The sequence below is a fragment of the Alexandromys fortis genome, unplaced genomic scaffold (assembly GCF_014885135.2).
Source record: "Alexandromys fortis isolate MF-2015 unplaced genomic scaffold, M_Fortis_MF-2015_v1.1 scaffold_8_9099976_23576923, whole genome shotgun sequence".
NCBI classification, from domain to species: Eukaryota; Metazoa; Chordata; class Mammalia; order Rodentia; family Cricetidae; genus Alexandromys; species Alexandromys fortis.
The window spans coordinates 8,922,166-8,939,562 of record NW_026067899.1 but is presented as its reverse complement, the minus strand read 5'-3'; the positions used below and the strand labels follow the sequence as shown (position 1 = coordinate 8,939,562).

General features: G+C 42.4%; 2 protein-coding genes across 4 annotated transcripts in view; one reads left to right on the top strand and one right to left on the bottom strand.

The window, feature by feature from the left end:
- The window catches only part of Ifih1 (interferon induced with helicase C domain 1), a 46,717-nt gene extending 40,065 nt beyond the window's left edge, over nucleotides 1-6,652 (bottom strand). Inside the window, exon 1 of one of the 2 annotated variants that reach the window (XM_050122435.1) lies at nucleotides 5,876-6,652. In XM_050122435.1, the coding sequence (XP_049978392.1) occupies nucleotides 5,876-6,322 (447 nt within the window). In that variant the 5' untranslated portion in view covers nucleotides 6,323-6,652. The remainder of the gene's footprint in view (nucleotides 1-5,875) is intronic. The other variant, XM_050122431.1, reaches the window with a different exon arrangement.
- Nucleotides 1-17,397, top strand: part of Gca (grancalcin) — a 325,199-nt gene that overhangs the window by 276,470 nt on the left and 31,332 nt on the right. The window contains exon 1 of one of the 2 annotated variants that reach the window (XM_050122483.1): nucleotides 12,419-15,437. The exons of the other annotated variant lie outside the window; for it this stretch is intronic. The gene's annotated coding sequence lies outside the window, so the exon portion shown is untranslated. Of the gene's footprint in view, nucleotides 1-12,418; nucleotides 15,438-17,397 lie in introns of those variants that run through there. 2 annotated transcript variants of the gene reach the window in all.

Genomic DNA, 17,397 nt, shown 5'->3' with positions numbered 1-17,397 from the left:
CTGTCAGGGAAAAAACAAAAGATCATTGAGCCAAATCCTCTTCTAAATATGCAATATATATACATATATATTATGTATATATATATATATATATACATATTAGTCAAGAGAATTTTTTTTAATTATGCTGGTGGGGTTGCTCGGTGGTTAGAGGCACTTGTCAGGCTGGTGGGGTTGCTCGGTGGTTAGAGGCACTTGCTACAGGGATTCATGAGCTGTTTCACTCCCAGACCCTACATGGTAACAGGGGAGAAACACTTCTCACGAGCTGTCCTCTGACCTCTACACACACATCATGGTACATTTTCTCCGTGGTTCTCACCACAAACTAAGCTTCAAAAAACAAAAATTTTAATAAAAAGGAAATACTCATTAATTGAGAGATTGATAAATGCTTTGCCTGAGCTTCTGTGACCAAAGCCAAGAGAAACTATCTTCAATCTGTGTTCATGTGAAGGACTCCTTTGTGTCTATGTATACATTTCTGTGTGTGTCTGTGTGTTATGTGTATATCTCTGTGTGCATCTGTGTGTCTGACTGTGTGTGTCTATGTGCATGTCTGTGTGTCTGTGTGTGTCTGTGTGTGTATCTAGTCTGTGTGTGCCTATGCGTGTATATGTGTGTGTGGTGTGGATATGGGTGCACACTTGTGTGCTTCTCTGTGCATGCTTGTGTGAAGGCCAGAAGCTAAACTTTGCTGTCTTTCTTATTAGCTTCTTTTCTTTATTTGTGGGGCTAATTGAACTAGGAACTTGCTATTTTTGGCTAGACTGGCTGGTCAGTGAGTCACCAGGTCTCCCTGTCTCTGTCCAGCAGAATATCAAGACATTTCTATATATTTTGGGTTTTCTATTTTCTTTCAACCCATGAGGTTTACAAAAGGGGAACCAAACATTTCATGGCCTCTTCCTTAACTGTTACCACTTTGGAACTAAGTAGTTAGTGACACAGATTTATCTTCCTGCCTATTAAATACTTACAATAGTTATCATTGCAATGAAAACATTTTCCAAATTTTTGCACATTCAATATTGTAAGAATATTCCTTTGGAGGCATTTTCAGCCCATCTTCCCCACAGCATTTTCTAAGCACTTTCTTGCCAATCCTAGTGTTTACTAACTTTGGTAGTAGTCTCATGATGTAAAGTCTTGTCTGTTCTGAACTTTGTGAGATTTTTATTGTTTTCTGGTAATCAGAAGTGTAATCACTACAAATGCACGCAGGACTGATCTCAGATTCTCATTTTAACTTAACATCCCCATCTTTCTAACCCGCCCCCCATCCTTTAACTATGTCTGACGTAAGCAATCAGAATTTTCTCAGGGCAGTGACTAAAGCATTGCAGTCAACATCCTTTTTTAAATCCTATGTGTATTCTAGTAACCAAATTTCCTTCAATTGTTACTCTGTCAGTTTTAGGTTTCTTGCAGAATCTGAGATTTCCTACATTCATTGCCCGGGCATTTGAGGATCATGATGCTGTACTTTTTCCCAAGGACTTTTAATTTTTGAATGTGAAACTACATCTATTACCTGTTTTTTTTTCTTTCACCAATGTCCTCAATTTTTAGTATCCTCCCTTTCTAGGTGCTGGAAAGCACATCCGCTGAAGTGATCGTATGTTCCCATGAATGTGTTTTGCTTACTCTGCTCTCTTAAAATATGGCCGTGATATTTAGGTCCCAACAGAAAAGAACAATGACTTTAATTCCCAGGAGGTTCATATCAATTTACAATTGTAGCAAGACAAAAAAAGTATCTCCTCCCCCAACTGAAATTTTTCCTTGTGAAATTAAAAAATGTTTGTATGTGAATACCATGTAAACTAATTCATGGAATAAAAAAGTGGATGAATTTGTGGGTAGCACAGTTCGCTTCTTGAATTTTCTAAACTTTTCAGCAGACGTAAGTGGAGAAAACACGGCAATTTTCATAAAGTACTGAATTTCCAAAACAATTACTGTTTAGTACAAAAGTTTTCTCTTTCACTTGTACTTTTTACTTTTTTGCTCCTAAAGAATCCTGTCCTTGCTCATTTGCCTAATAATACAATACTTGAGGGGAAAACTTAGTTGGGCATTTGACTCATATTGAAAGAGCTAGACTCAGTGTCTATCTGGGATACCATGGGGTTTTAGTTTTTCATGTAGATGAAGGGTCTAAGACCTCCAAGACTACCGGTGTTTAGTGAAGTCAGCCAGCGCTAAATCATGCACCTGTCTCTCCCTATAACATTATGGATAATGCTATAATATGAAATGTGATCACTTTTGTCTCAGAGCTCTTTTGTGATCTGTGTTGATGAAGTTGCTACTACATATCCTGAAAAAAAATGGGAAAAAAAGGATCATTCTATTTTTATTATCTATAAAATGGCTCTTGTATTAGTGGGCCTAGCTTTAATGCAGGAGTCTTAAACTAGGAAGGCTACTTTAAGCTAGCTCTGGTTAACACTACAACATAAACACTATAAGCAGTGTCCTGATTAATTAATTAAGGCTTAAATTTAGATGTCTTTTTGAAATTACCAAAATTCAGTTTGGAAATTTAATGCCCACCAACCATTTATTTCCCAACATTTTATCATATTCATTATTGTACATCTTCAACTCAATTTTTCTTTTTATTTCTTATTTTTCTTTCTACTTTTCTACTTTTCGTTGTTTTTTTTTTTTGCCAGTAAACTCAAATACCAATCAAATTATTTTAGTTTGTTTAGTTGTTTAGTTGTTTAGTTGTAGTACAATTAAATTAGTACTACAAACTAGTATTGGCTAGTGGCTAGGTATTTAGAAGGCGAAAATGCCTCTTTCAAATCAATTTAATTTACAGACATTAAGAAGTGGGTCTTTAATGGGGATATTCTATCGGGAACTCACCAAGGCCAGCTGGCCTGGGTCTGAAAAAGCCTGGGTTAAAACAGGTCTCACTGAACATAGCTGACAATGAGGGCTACTGAGACCTCAAGAACAATGGCAATGGGTTTTTGATCCTACTGCACGTATTGGCTTTGTGGGAGCCTATGCATTTTGGATGCTCACCTTAGGAGACCTGGATGGAGGAGGGTGGTCCTTGGACTTCCCACAGGACAGAGAACCCTGATTGCTCTTTGGGCTGACAAGTGAGGGGGACTTGATTGGGGGAGGGGGAGGGAAAGGGGAGGCGGCGGTGGGGAAGAGACAGAAATCTTTAATAAATTAAAAAAAAAAGAAGTGGGTCTTTATGTGGGAAATTTGCCTAAATCCCTGAAATTTTACCCCTAAATTAAGAGTGAAATGTGCGTTGATCAAAGTCAATATAATTTTCACATCAAAATAATGGATCATTTATGAAGCTTTTCCTTTAATATTTCTCAGTTAGTACTGATGTGAGGTTAGAAATTATTTTGCTATCCATTTTCTCAGGTAAACTTAGGACCAGGGCACCAAATCTCACATCCAGCAAAGCAAAGCCAGACCTCCATGCTGTACCTTCCCATTTTAAATTCTTGTGATCGTCCCATCCCACCTGGGTGTGGTAAGGTAGGCATCTGATGACCCTGGGATCAGTAGAGATTCCTCCAATCGTAACACTCCCTTCCCATTGGGCTTCAGTTTACTCTTTGAGCTGACAGTGCACAATAAGGCACGAGGAACGATTACAGGCACCTCCAGAGCCACCCCTGCTCCTCCGCCTCAATCGATAGCTCTTCCTTCTCTCAGGGATTCCTTGGAAACGTGAAACTGGGAGAAAGTTCGGGTTGTTTTCTCTTAATGGCTGCCAGTACACCAAAGTCCTTTGACTACCCGTCTTCTCCGAGTCAAATCCTTCACATTACTGCTAGCTGCCTCCCAGCTTGCCAGAATCAAGAACTTGGATAAAATGTGGCTGGCAGCCATTCAGCCCAGGCAAGACAAAAGTGATGCTGATCGGCAGAAGTATTTAGAGTAAACAAGGAGAAGTGCTGCCTCTCTGGCACTCGGGACATCGTTCCACCAAACACAAACAGCTCCGTGGTGTGACTGGACGCTGTTGCTTCTGGACTTTCTAACAGCTACTGTGGCTGGAAATGCCATCTCCCATCTCCAGCTGGCTTGGAGGCTGCATACTTTCTTCCAAATTAAGATTCTGCCACCGTGATGTACACATTTGTCATATCCAGCTGGACTACGATAATGTGTTCCAGTCAGTTCTCAATGCACAAAGGGATGCAAATGCGACCGACGACAGCGAAAGGAATTGACTTGTTGGAGAGACTGGACACCTAAATGTGATGTGTATTTGGCTCTAGGGAGGTGTCCGTGCTGCTGATTCTACAAAATACGGTCGATATTAGTAACCAAAGGCCAAGTCTCCTCATAGGCGAGACGCCCGTAGTTTACAACGGAGATACAAACCAATGAAAGGAAGAAAATGTCAAAACCCTAGCACAGTGTACATAAAGCCTTTGATTTACAGGAATGGGCTATTTGTCCACCTGTTTTCAAAATAAAGACTTTGAATTACATTTTATTTTGTTTTTAATTATGTTTCTGTGGGAGTGGTGGTGGAGTTCGTGCACATGGGTGTAATTCAGGTGGAAACCATGGACACCAGGGATTCCCTGGGTCTCCAGAAGTTAGAGACAGCCATGTGACATCTGACATGGCCACTGGGATCTAAATTCCCATCCTCCGCAAGAACAGCACTCCCTATTAATCACTGAGCCGTGTTCCCAGACCCCAAAGAAGGCTTTCGACGTGCAACACTGCGCAAGGTGGATGCAGAGAGTTCAGCATTTATGTAGCATGTGGACATCTCCACTCTCGGACCAACTACTAACACCACATTAAGTCACCTCTTTAACAAGTGATACTCCCAAATCATCTACCCCTGCACTGGTGTGAAACACTAAGGCTGGTAGGTAGCATTTGTTTGTCAGCTGACTATCTCTGAAGTTGACTGAATTCTGGAAAATATGGAAACATCGATTAAAGAAAAAAGAGAAGTGAGATGTGATGTGATTTTTCATTTGGACCAAGACTTAATGAGATGTGCATACTATTTAAGACACGGATGAGGACCATTAGGGACCTGATAATACATATTTTAGTTTTATAGGCCATATTACCTCTACCCAACTATAAAAAAAGCCATAAGGCGTGCGCTAGTTCCAGGACAGGCTCCAAAGCTACAGAGAAACCCTGTCTCGAAAAACAAAAAAAAAAAAAAAAAAAAAAAAAAAAAAAAAAAAAAAAAAAAAAAAAAAAAAAAGCCATAAAAGAGTATATAAGCAATGAGAAAGAGAGTTTCAATAAAACTTACGAACACTTAAAATTGAAAAATCAGACATCTAATTATTACCTTAGTTTTCTTTTTTCTCCTTTCTTTTGGTTCTTTGAGACAGGGTTTCTCTGTAGCTTTGGAGCCTGTCCTGGAACTAGCTCTTGTAGACCAGGCTGGTCTCGAACTCACAGAGATCCGCCTGCCTCTGCCTCCTGAGTGCTGGGACTTAAAGGTATTCACCACCACCGCCCAGCTTCCTTAGTTGGTTCTTAAAATACAAGTAGAAGGCTGGATGCAGCAATGGGGTCACAGTTTGCTGAAGGCTATTCTAGGAAGTATGTGGGTTAATTAATTCATCAAACTCAATGTCACCTGGACGTGATGAGTCATAATGATGGTAGATACACTTCTGTTCTTCCTGTGAGACCAAGAGTGAATTGTTTAACTTACTTGGTCTTTCTCATCTGTTAAATGGGCCGGCCCTCTGTGGGTTATTTTGAAGATGAACCATAAAAGAAGGGGCGGGTCTGCCCAAAGAAGTCAAAGGTCACTCTCTATGGGGAAACACACAAGCAAACCCTGCTTTGCAAAATCTTCCATGAACCCATCTCCATCTAAAGCGACACCTACCCGATTTCGGTCCTCAACTGTCAACAGCCCCATCTCCACGCAAGTATCCAAGACATCGTTAATCAGGAGCTTGTCCACCAGAGTAGGCTGAAGGAGGTTCAGCAGCTGGAGACATTCGTCATGGGCAGTCTCATAGGAGGGAGAGGGCAGATCGTTGGGTCTGACATAGCGGGCGGCTAGGGAGCTGCCACTGCGCTCCAGGGCCTCCACGAACGTCTGCGTCCAGCCCAGCGGCCACTTCCCCTTCTCCAAGGTGCTCAGCAGCATTTCCGCAGCGCTGGTGTTCCCACCGGTGGTGGCCTGCTTCAGAATCTGCTCTTTGGTTTCTGCGGTCAGAAAGGTCAGGTAGTCCAACACCGGCTCCACCTGAAAGGACCTTTTCAACCTGGTCCTGAAGATTAAGATGAGATAGCGGAAGCTGTCCTCTGTCGAACAGACGTTCGACATCCTTGGTTCTCACGGAAAGGGAGAGGAGTCTCCCCGGCGGGCGGGAGGGCGGACGATCCACAGGTGGGTGTGGGTCCCCTTCGATGCTGCCTGGTCGCTGCAGGTACTGGTGGCTTCAGGTGGATTGATCGGTGGTTCCTGGCAGGTGGCAAGTGGGCCAGGAATGCGCTGCAGCGGGTGGGTGTAGACTCCGGACCACTCTCGCTCTGCGACTGATGCGCTCTGGTCGCCCGCGCAGGGAGCTTTAAGCGCTGTGTTCCACCCACAGGTCACAGAAGTTGCAGGATCTGTTTCTGTTTCGATTCTCTTCTCCGGACTTTACGAACGTCAAAATCAACTTCCGGGCCAGAGAATTAGTTTCGTGAGGGAGGAGGCGGTCCGTAGACGCAGCCGGTTAGGCGAGAACTTTTGTCAAGATCACCACGGGGAAAGTGGGAAACCGGAAGGGAAAGCGAATTCCCCCTTGTGTAAAGAAAGCAGAGGATGCTCTGCAATGTTTATTTGCGGATATTTTGTCGCCCCAGTGGCGTGTTGTTTACAAGACCGGACTCCCTTCTCAGTTACCATGTAGGGGGCAAGGAAGGTCTCAGGGCCGGGGCGGGGGGGGGGGGGGAGAGAGATAAAGAATTGCCTAAGCCCTGATTAGGGAAAAAAAAAATGAGTTACTCTCCTTTGTGGGGGTCGACGGGTAGGAGCGGAACCGATGAAGGGAGGATCCAGAAGAATTGAACTCCAGGAGGCGCTTCTGCACCCTAGGAACTGTAAACTTCACACCCAGTGGGGTCCCAAGAACTAATTTGTTCCTCCCAGAACTGGAACGTAAGTATAAAAAGTGAACTCTATCTAAACAGCTTTATTTTCTCCTGCTTTGATGGGTAGTATAATATTTATACAGCTTTGACCTGGGCTTGCCTGGTGACAGATGCAGGCTGACTTTAGCCACCAACTCAGTTTAGGAGGAAGCCAAGACCTACAGCTTCCTATCTTCCAGTATGTAAGTTCCCTGTGTTCCTTAGTAAACAACTCTCTTATAATAAAACAAAACAACAACAACCAAAACCCTCGACAACTTATTTTTGATATAGCTGCCATTCTTTTCTTGGATTCAATACAACAAGTTTTGGCTGAAGCGTCTAGGAACTTAATTAGCAACTAATGTACTGCCTTGTAGTAAACATCAACATTTGTCTATGTCATGAGAGGGAGGGAAAAAGGCATTCGCAGTGAAAAGGGAAAGATATATCCAGCAGCTTTGTCTTAATACAGAAGCCGCCCCACTGTGAGTCTGTGGGCTGCTGTCCACCAAGCGGACCAAATATGGAGGTACCATAGGACCAAATACGGAGGTACCATATGACCAAATAAGGAGGTACCATAACACTTTGACTAGAACACACTGGTCCAGATTTATATGGAGAAAGGAAGTTATCCCAAAGACTTGTTTGGGAAAACTAATCTGTTAGGAAAACGTATTCACTGAAATCTGATGAAGCCGGGGAGGCCTAGGGATTATTTAAAAATAGTAGAGGAGCTGCTGAATTTTCATGAGAACTCATGACACCCTTCATGATAACCACAACAATACTTTCTACCATCTCTCATGTGATTCACTAGTTAATAGAACATAGCTAAGTCTGCCCTAAAGGATGGTACACTGCAGCCTGTAAAACGTTTACTGGTACCACGTGATGGTTTCCGCCCTATACAGGAGTTGTCAGTTGACAGCCGGGGCAGGTTTCATGCCAGATACATAGGTAAAGTTGCCCAAGGGGTGTGGTCTTGCAGGCTCTTTCCCTTCTGTTTCTTCATAAAATGCTAATCTTTCATTATTTCATTTTGGGACTTGACTTCGTATCTAGTTAGAATTCATTTTAATTCTTGAATGTGCAAAAGGCATCTTTTTGAGCTATTACCAGAATGTTTTATCCAGTTCCCCAGCCGCCTGTGTATTTTATTCAATATGGAGCAGCAGAAATTGACCATTAAACCAAAACTCAGTCTAGGCCCCGGCATCCCCCCCCCCATCTTCTGAGTAGTCAGAAGGGATTGCTGGCTGGATAAGGGGAAATGGTGTCATTATGATCACACTAAAGACCCTGGTGAATAGAGGGTCCAAGCAGATGATTAAACGTTGGTATTGAAATATTATATCATTCATTTCTCACCTCAAAACCGTCACCAAGTATATGTCCATCTTTTTTCTAAAAGTTGTTAGTAACATGAAGTTCCTATTCCTATTGCACTCATATACCAAAGGAGAATGGATAGATAATAATAATAATAATAATAATAATAATAATAATAATTTTAAAATATTCCGCGTTCCAGATCAGGATAACTGTTAGGAAGATAAGCTAAGACTAGGCTGTTGCTGCAGGGTTGTGTCACGGGTTGGCTTGATTTCCTATCTACATGTCTCACAATCAGCACTCCATGACAGTCATCAAAGCCCATTTTGTGTTTCTCTTCAAATGAAAGTCACCAGCTGATTGACGACTGAGTTGGCGCCGGAGGGAGAATAGACGGGAGCCTCTTTTTCTAAGACTCAACCATGATTCTGATAGGACCCCTTCTATAGAAATGATGGTAAGACAATTAAATTCCTCTCACAATTTCTCAACAGTTATCTCTGCCGAACCAGTGAGATTGCTCCGCAAAGGAAAGATGTGTGAAGAGCAGAACCCACGTGGTGGAAGGGAGAGAATTGGCAAGTTGTTCTCTGAAGTCCCCATAATCACTGTGGCATGGACTCTCTCTCTCTCTCTCTCTCTCTCTCTCTCTCTCTATCACACACACACACACACACCATGAACAAATCAATGGAAAAATTATAATTTTTCTCCTCCTGTAGTTTTGCGCGATGATTTATCTTCTGCACTCCCCTGCCCCTTATTTAAGTGTTTCCCTTCCTAGGTTTTCTTTGCTTTTACTTTCATCCTCATCTGTGTTTCCTCAGTACTAAGTTTCTGTTTCTTTTCTCCTTTGGGAAAGACTGCTGACCTGTGTTTTCTTTTTGTCATGTACAGAACTGCCTATTTTTTTTTTTTTTGAAAAACCCCCAAAGATCCATTGCAGGCCCTGTTAGTTTCAAGTTACTCTTGAGCATCTTGTCTAGATGGTAACACGGGAAGATGCTAGACTAGAGATTCCTATTCTTTCCAAGTTTTCATTAGAATTTTTAACATTGCCTTTCTTGAACCACCGGCCCCCAAATCATCACACGGAGACGTTTTGTTACTAGTTATGAATGCTTGGCTGTATCTTATGCTTGTCCCACTAGCCCTTATCACTTAATTTAACCTGTTTCTCTTCATCTGCATTTTGCCTTGGGACTTTTTACCTTTCTTTCTGTCTGTCTGTCTGTCCTACTTTCCTGCTTCCTCTGTGTCTTACTGGCTGGGCCCAGGCTTCTCTCTTTCTTTCTTACTCACTCTATCCCAAGCCTAGATTCCTCATCAGACTTATTCTCTCTGTCCACCAGCCCCACCTATCCCTCTATGCCTAGCTATTGGCCATTTAGTTGTTTTTTTTTTATTAGACCAATTAGGTGCCTTAGGCAGGCAAGGTGAAACAACAACACATCTTTGCATAGTTAAACAAATGTAGCATAAAAAAAAGCCGCACACCTTTACGTAGTTGAAGTAATATTCTCCAGCATAGACAAATCTTTACACAGTTAAAGCAATAGTCCACAACAAAAGATAGGAGAGTCAAGATGGCTCAACCAGCAATGGCATTTGCCACCAAACCTGACAACTGTTGACCCTGTACCCACGTGGTGGAAGGGGAGAGTCACTTCCTACAACTTTGTCCTCTGACATTTTCATCCTTCTAACACACACACACAATAAATAAATCTAAGAAAGAAGCAGAGATGGTCCTGGCTGCCACATAATGTAAAATAGTCACATGAAATAGTAGTAGTTTGTTTTAAAGAAAATTACATTAAATCCAGTTTCATGAGCAAATCCGCTAAGTGAATCCATTTTGTATTTGTTTACTAAAGAAAGAACCCACTGTATTTAAGTTAGTTAATCTTAGCCTAGCGGTATAAGATCACTATACGTGGACACTCTGACTTCAGGGTGCCCAAGTACACATCTTTGCATTGTTTCCTTAATTCCTGTGTGATTTTCCTATCAGTAAAAGGAGTAACACCAGTGCCATGTTCTGAGGTTGTTCTAATGATGGATTGCAAGCTACTTACCACAAGACTTGGAATGTTCATATACCCAGCAATGACTCAGTTCTTTTTATAATACAGAGTCTATTGAGGCAATTGTTTAGTTATGGACATAGCCATTCAACTGAGATTTAGCTAGGATCCCTTTGTATAAGGGATCTTATAGGCTGACTCGGAGGTATTCATTAAAGGGGTATCGTTATATCTTTATGTTTCCAAAAGAATTAATAGCCCTGCCTTAATTAGGTTTTCTATTACTGTGATGAAACACCATGGCCAAAGCATCTTGGTGAGGGAAGTGTTTACTTCAACTCACACATCCTGAACAGTCTTTTCTGAAGAGCAGTCAGGGCAGGAAGTTGGAGGCAGGAGCTGATGTTGAGACCGTGGAATGATGCTGCTTACTGACCTGCTCTCCATGTCTTCAGTCTTATTCAGTCTGTTTTCTTGTAGAACCCAGGACCGTCCGTCCAGGGGTGGCACTGCCCACGATGAATTGGGCCCTCCCATATTCCTTCCTAGCTGGTCCAACCTGTTCCCACCTCCCTGCTCTCCTTGAGATGATTGACTGTGTTCCTCTCTACTATGAGCCAATCACGAATCCCACTCCTTTAAATTGCTGTGTCGTGTATATGCACACAGATGTTGAAGCTCAGCTGGGATGTTTGGTTGGGTGACTCAAATGTTTCATTAAATTTCATTGCTGGCACATGTTGACGAATGCTTAATCAAGTGTCATAAGCATTGGTGCTGTGGTGTCCGAGTTCACTGGGAGAAACCAAAGACTAAAGCTCAATTCAAATTTGGATTAAATGAGTTTGTTCTTACTGTTGTTATAAGGATAGTGAGGGGCGGGGGACAGGGGTGGTTGGAGAGATGACACAGTGGTTAAGAGCACGGACTGCTCTCCCATAGGACCCAGGTTCATTTCCCAGCACCCACATGGCATATGAACATAAAGTACCAAGGCACTGTCTTGGAAGCGAAGACTGAGGCTTTCATCAGACTGAGTCTACTTTCTTCATCTTGGGAATCCTATTCTTTCTTACTGCTTAGTATATTCCTTTTTTTGTTTTTGTTTTTCAGCAGTAGACTAAGACAAAGTAGCCAGTGCTGGTGAGGCAGAGGTAGGTGAATCTCTGAGTTCAAGGTGGCACTGGCCTACAAAGCAAATTCCAGGATTATACAGAGAAACTCTGAGACGAAAAAAACGAAACAAACAAAAAGACTGAGACAAACTGCATGTGTATAGTTTTCTTCATTTTATTTTCTTTGCCTAGCTGGTATTATTTGGTTGTGCTTTTCAAACATGTTTCTGATTTACATATAATTCATTTTGATTAACATTATTATTTAAATGGGCTTATATTTTCACTAATTTGTTAAAGAACAGGTTGTTGCTTGAAGCATTCATCTGCCAAACCAATTGAATTAGGTGTTGCCACACATTTCCTTAGAATAAATAAATCCTTTTTATAGTACATAAAAGACTTCATAGCAGTAACATCTGGGATACTTTAGAGAGAGCATAAATTCCTACCTGGCATTTGTAAAAATTAAATGACATGCATTCCACTGAAAAAGTTACCTAGTGTCTATAAATGGGAGCGAAAGTTGGAACTGAGCAACCCGATTTGATTTACTACAGAACAGGGTTTGCTGGTTGTTTGGAATCTCCCGGTTCCAGGCCTTGCCCTCAGCAGACAAGCCCCAGCTCCCTGGAGCTGCCCCATTCCAGACTCTGCCCTGAGAATATTTGCCATTAGCGACTCCCCTTCCAAGATGCCCGGGAGCCACGCTTACAGGTTACTTACAATGAGCCTCCCCCCACCCCCAACCTGCCATGTGGTTCTTTTTAGGAATATTTCTTGACGAACCTCTCCGCTGACACAAATAATTTCAATCAGACCAAATAAAAGATACCCATGTTTCTTTTATTGCTCCCGGATGGCACCGGGAAAGCATGGCAGGGTGGAGGAAGGGGTAGACCACACGAAACCCAGAGGCCACGTGTACATTTTCGGGGGGGGGGTCAGCCTAAATAGCCTGTGGGAGTGGTCATGACCCTCCCTGGGGAAGTGGTCACCACTTGGCGGTCTTTCCTGGAGGTGGAGTCCAGATAGGGCTTGAAATGGATGCCAGGGGCTAGGGTGATGCTTCTTACCAAACATCCCAGACTCCTTGGATATAGGGGTGTGAGGGGGCTGGGGTCTTACTTCCAACCAAACAGTTCTCTCTTATGGTTTTCTCTTCTTCCCCTGGGGCCACCCAGGAATGCCTGGATTTATTATTAATTCTTAATTCTGCTTGGTTTGATTGGCTGCCCGTGGGTGGAGAGGATTAATATCAGTATCGTAACTTTTCCTCGGGTGTCATGCCTGTTGCCTGCATCTCTCTTTCCTCAGTCTCCTGGCTCAGCAAAGAGAATGAGCAACTCATGTGTTGTACAAAAACATGTCTTGCTTACAGTGAAGTTTCTTAAGCTTTTATAATTAATTTTGTTACGCTTTTAGTGACATTATCAGGAAACTGAACTTCCACCAGAATATAAAGAACAGCCATTTTGTTGCATCTTTGTTGTTCCCAAGGTGACCAATATCCCAACTAGAGAATGCATCTCCTCTTTCCTTTCCTTTCCTTTCCTTTCCTTTCCTTTCCTTTCCTTTCCTTTCCTTTCTTCTCTCCTCTCCTCACCTTTCTTTTCCTTTTCTTTCCTTTCCTTCCCCCCCCCCCTCAATTTTATACAATCTGGGTTTAGGAAAGCATTTTCAATTTCTGTATAAAAGGAGTCTTATAAAAATGAATTTTTAGGTGATTTCACACATAGTACATTTACACCCATCAAAGTAGCAAGGTGAGCTAGTCTAGGCAGCTGTCTTTATTCTGTGGATTTCTCTTAGGATCAAGCACTAGGAAGTCGCCAGGTTCTGAACCTGTGTGCCACTTGGCTAAGAGAGGGAAAGGGACTTCAATGATAGCCGCTATTGCTATAATTGGGAAAAAGGTTGCGTGTAAACCTGGTGAAGGAAGGGAAAGATGACCCAAATATTTGCTGAGATCATAGATTATACTCCATTTTACATTATGAAATTAAAATGCATCTTATCCTGTTGCTATGATAAAAGAACGCACAACAGAAACAACCAAAAAGAAGAAAAGGTTATTTGAGCGCCTAGCTCAAGAGCAGGGTAGGTTTGCATTTTTCATAGTGAGGAGATAATTAGAGCAGCTGGTCACATGAGACCCACAATCAGAATGGGGAGAGGAATAAGTTCTAGGCTTGTTTTCTCCTTTTCACTTCGGCCAGGTCTTTCCAGCCACTTTTAGGATGGATCTTCCCAAATCCATTTAACATGGTCAACATGATCCCTCACAGGTGTGCTTGGAAGCCTGTCTCCCAGGGGATCCCAGGTCAAGCTGACATTTAACACTCCTCATCACGTTCTTAATTTTCTTCTAAATTTCTAATTAGCAACGCATACACTGGGTATTGGTGCTGTGATTATATTCATCTCAGAACTTATATACTTTCCCCTGATCTTCACATCTTGTTCAAATTTTCTAAATCTATTTAAAACAGATGACTTCATTATTTATTTTTTTCCCAGAAAATCAGCAAAAAGGTCCCAGAAAGGACATGTTTATGCTATGTGACCAATTTTTCTCTTTACAATAATACCATGATTCAAATTATTTTACAGCACCAAATCATTTCTTTAAAAATATCTCAAAGTGAAGGATCTATGATTTCGGTAGACAGCAGTAAGCACGGGTGTAGGTGTGGAGAGTGTGCGTGGTCTGGACAGACTTCAGGAAAACTCTGTCCACTCTATGAGCAACCTGCCTTTGTGTTTACACATTTGGCTCATTAGTCATCGAGACAATAATGCTGTATTTATCTTGCGGCATGGCAACGAACCAGAGAGAAAAGCCTGAACTTTTCCTCACACAGAATACTGGATGTTCCCACTCTAGCCCGGGGTCTCCTCCGAAAAGCAGCAGGCACAGACGGCCTGGTCAATTCTCAGACCTTGTTCCATTTGCCTTACTCTGAAGTCAGTGTGTGAGAACACTACAGGCTTGATTTCTCCACCAGCTTAGCCTGCATGAAGACTCCTCTGCTGCCACCTTGTGGAGTTTCGTGATCAAACCGTTGCGGCGCGGAATGAGATTTAGCAGGTCTGAAAGCAGAGCAAGCCACAAATGGCGTGGCTTGGATTATCCTGACGCAGTTAGCAGGAAAGACAGGCGATTTATGTTTCCCAGTCGGAATTTAAAGTCATGGCTGTGATTAAAGTGTTGCAGTTTCTAAAAAGCCAGTGTAACCTTCTCACTGCCCAATACCACTGACGTTCTGCTCAGTCATGGAAAGGGCATTCAGTTGAAGCTGCTTAGGGGCTCAAGTCCTTCTGGTGCAGGGTCATAGAGGAAAGGCACCTTTATGCAAGGGGCAGGGTGAAAGGTGCTGAGGCTGATTTTAGGGCTGTTTGGGGGTGGCCTAAGCCACCTTATTCCTTCCCATAAGATTGCAGCGGTGGACTTTCCTCTATGCTGACCACTTGGCTCTTCTGGGGAGTGGCATTTTTGTTTACACGTCATTCCCGGCAAAATTCAGTTCCACGAAGCTGTGCAGCATGCTTTTAACCTTCTAAATCCTTTCATATCACCTGCGACAGTCTGCAGTCTGGCTCATACCCAAGAGTGAATGGCTGAATTTTAAGTGACTTCCATTTGCTTGTCATTGAAGAAAAAAAATACATCTATATTGATGTGGGAGTGATTTCTTAATAATAAAGAAACTGCCTCGGCCCTCATAGGACAGAAAATTAGGTAGGCGGAGTAGACAGAAGAGAATGCTGGGAAAAAGAAGCTTAGTGAAGGAGTCGCCATGATTCTCCCGCTCCAGACAGACGCAGGTTAAGATCCTCCCTGGTAAGCCAGCTCGTGGGCTACACATAATATTAGAAATGGGTTAGAACAATATGTAAGAGCTAGCCAATAAGAAGCCGGACCTAGCCGGGCCAGGCAGTGTTTGAAAGAATACAGTTTCCGTGTAATTATTTCGGGCATAAGCTAGCCATGCGGGCGGCCGGGTGCCGGGGACGCAGCCCTGCCGCTCCTATTTCAACACTATATTCTTTTCCAGAAGTTTCTACACATTACCCCCCCTGTTTACACAACTACTGAATCGAACCATGAATGAGCCTGCCACGTTTTCCTGTTCAGTATTTACTATTCTGTTTTTAGTACGATTGCACCAGAATTCCTTAGGCAAAACAGCGTTTCCCATTCTCAAACCTTACTTTGTATGATTGATCCTTTTCCCATAGAGTAGGAATTTGTAGGTCTAGAGCAGGGTTTCTCAGCCACCCTTTGGGGCGAGTGACACTTTCACAGGGGTTGCCTAAGACCATCAGAAAACACAGATATTTCTATTATGACTCATAACAATAGCAAAGTTATAGTTATGAGGTAACAAGGAATATAATTTTATGGTTGGGGGTCACCACAACACGAGGAACTGTGTTAAAGGGTTGCGGCACCAGAAAGGTTGAGAACCATTGCCCTCGAACTTGATTAGCTCAAGCTATTCCACAGGCCCACATTAACCATTGCAATCAGATGTGGATGGGACCAGAATCCAGTAAGAACCAGGGAGATGAGACTAGAAATCTCCTGTAGCTATTTTTGACAGTAGGCTGATGCTAATCAAGGGTTGAGAGGAGTTTTGGGAAAGGCCCTCTCTCATATCCTATAAATGGAGGCAGTAGGGACAGCTGGAGGGATACTCATTTGGGAAAGCTGCTGATAGGCCAAATTACGCCTGATGAGAAGCCAATTTTGGACTTGGGGTTACATGAGTTAATACATTTGCTTGTTTATGCACACTGAGATGAATTGTTTGGTCACAACATGAAAGGGATTGCTCCATCTTCTGGTAGCAATTATCCTCATTTTGCAAAAGGAGAAACCTAGATTCAAGGGAAGTTGCGCGACGCATGCCAATGTTTCAGACCCCAGCAGCTGAGCCTGCACTCAACTGCCAAATTGTTAAAATAGTCTTGCAATGTTCGTTCCATGGCTAATACTGGAACCCGTGAGAAAAAACCAGTGGACCTATTCTCTTGCCATCAGAGTGTGAATGAATTCTCGAAATCAACTTCGAGAAGAATCTAAAATCATCAGTAAAGAAAGGATTGCTGCAACTGAGGCATTAGGTTTAGGTGATTTTCTGTGTGGTGTGACTAACATATCATCTGAGAAAGCGACTTTCCAGGACGCATGCCTTGTTTCCTTCTAACCTCTTCTTAATTGGGTGCAGAGTCATCTAAAACAATGCTCAGAAAGATACTTCATACAGGAAATTGACATATAATGAGTTAATATTTCTTGTCTTTATGCCTCTTTTTCATGTGTTCCCATACAATCCACTTTTGTACAACTTATTTTCATGTAATTACATTTTCTGGTATCACCTCGAATGGTTTTATTAGACACTTTATGGGCATATTCTCTCATAGACATCCTGTGGCAAGATGGCATCTTCCTTTCTCTCTGCTTTCCTTTCTCCTCCTTCTCCTGAACTGGTTACCATAGTTCTCCATGTAATGGGTGGCCCAAGTCTTTCCTATAAGCTTGTGGGCTGCATTGAGTGTTGTGTTCATATTCTCTGTCTTTCTCTGTCTCAGTCTCTCTCTTTCTTATCTCTGTATCCCAATTTACAGCCTATTTGCTCAAATTATGGACTTATAATTGATTAACACCAGATGCACACATTACAAAAACCAAAAAACCAGATACACCATTAAATGTCATTATTCCGTAAATATTTGCCCTTCATAATTCATCTGGATTCTTCCTCTGTCCTTACGTCCTTACACAGTAATCTTTT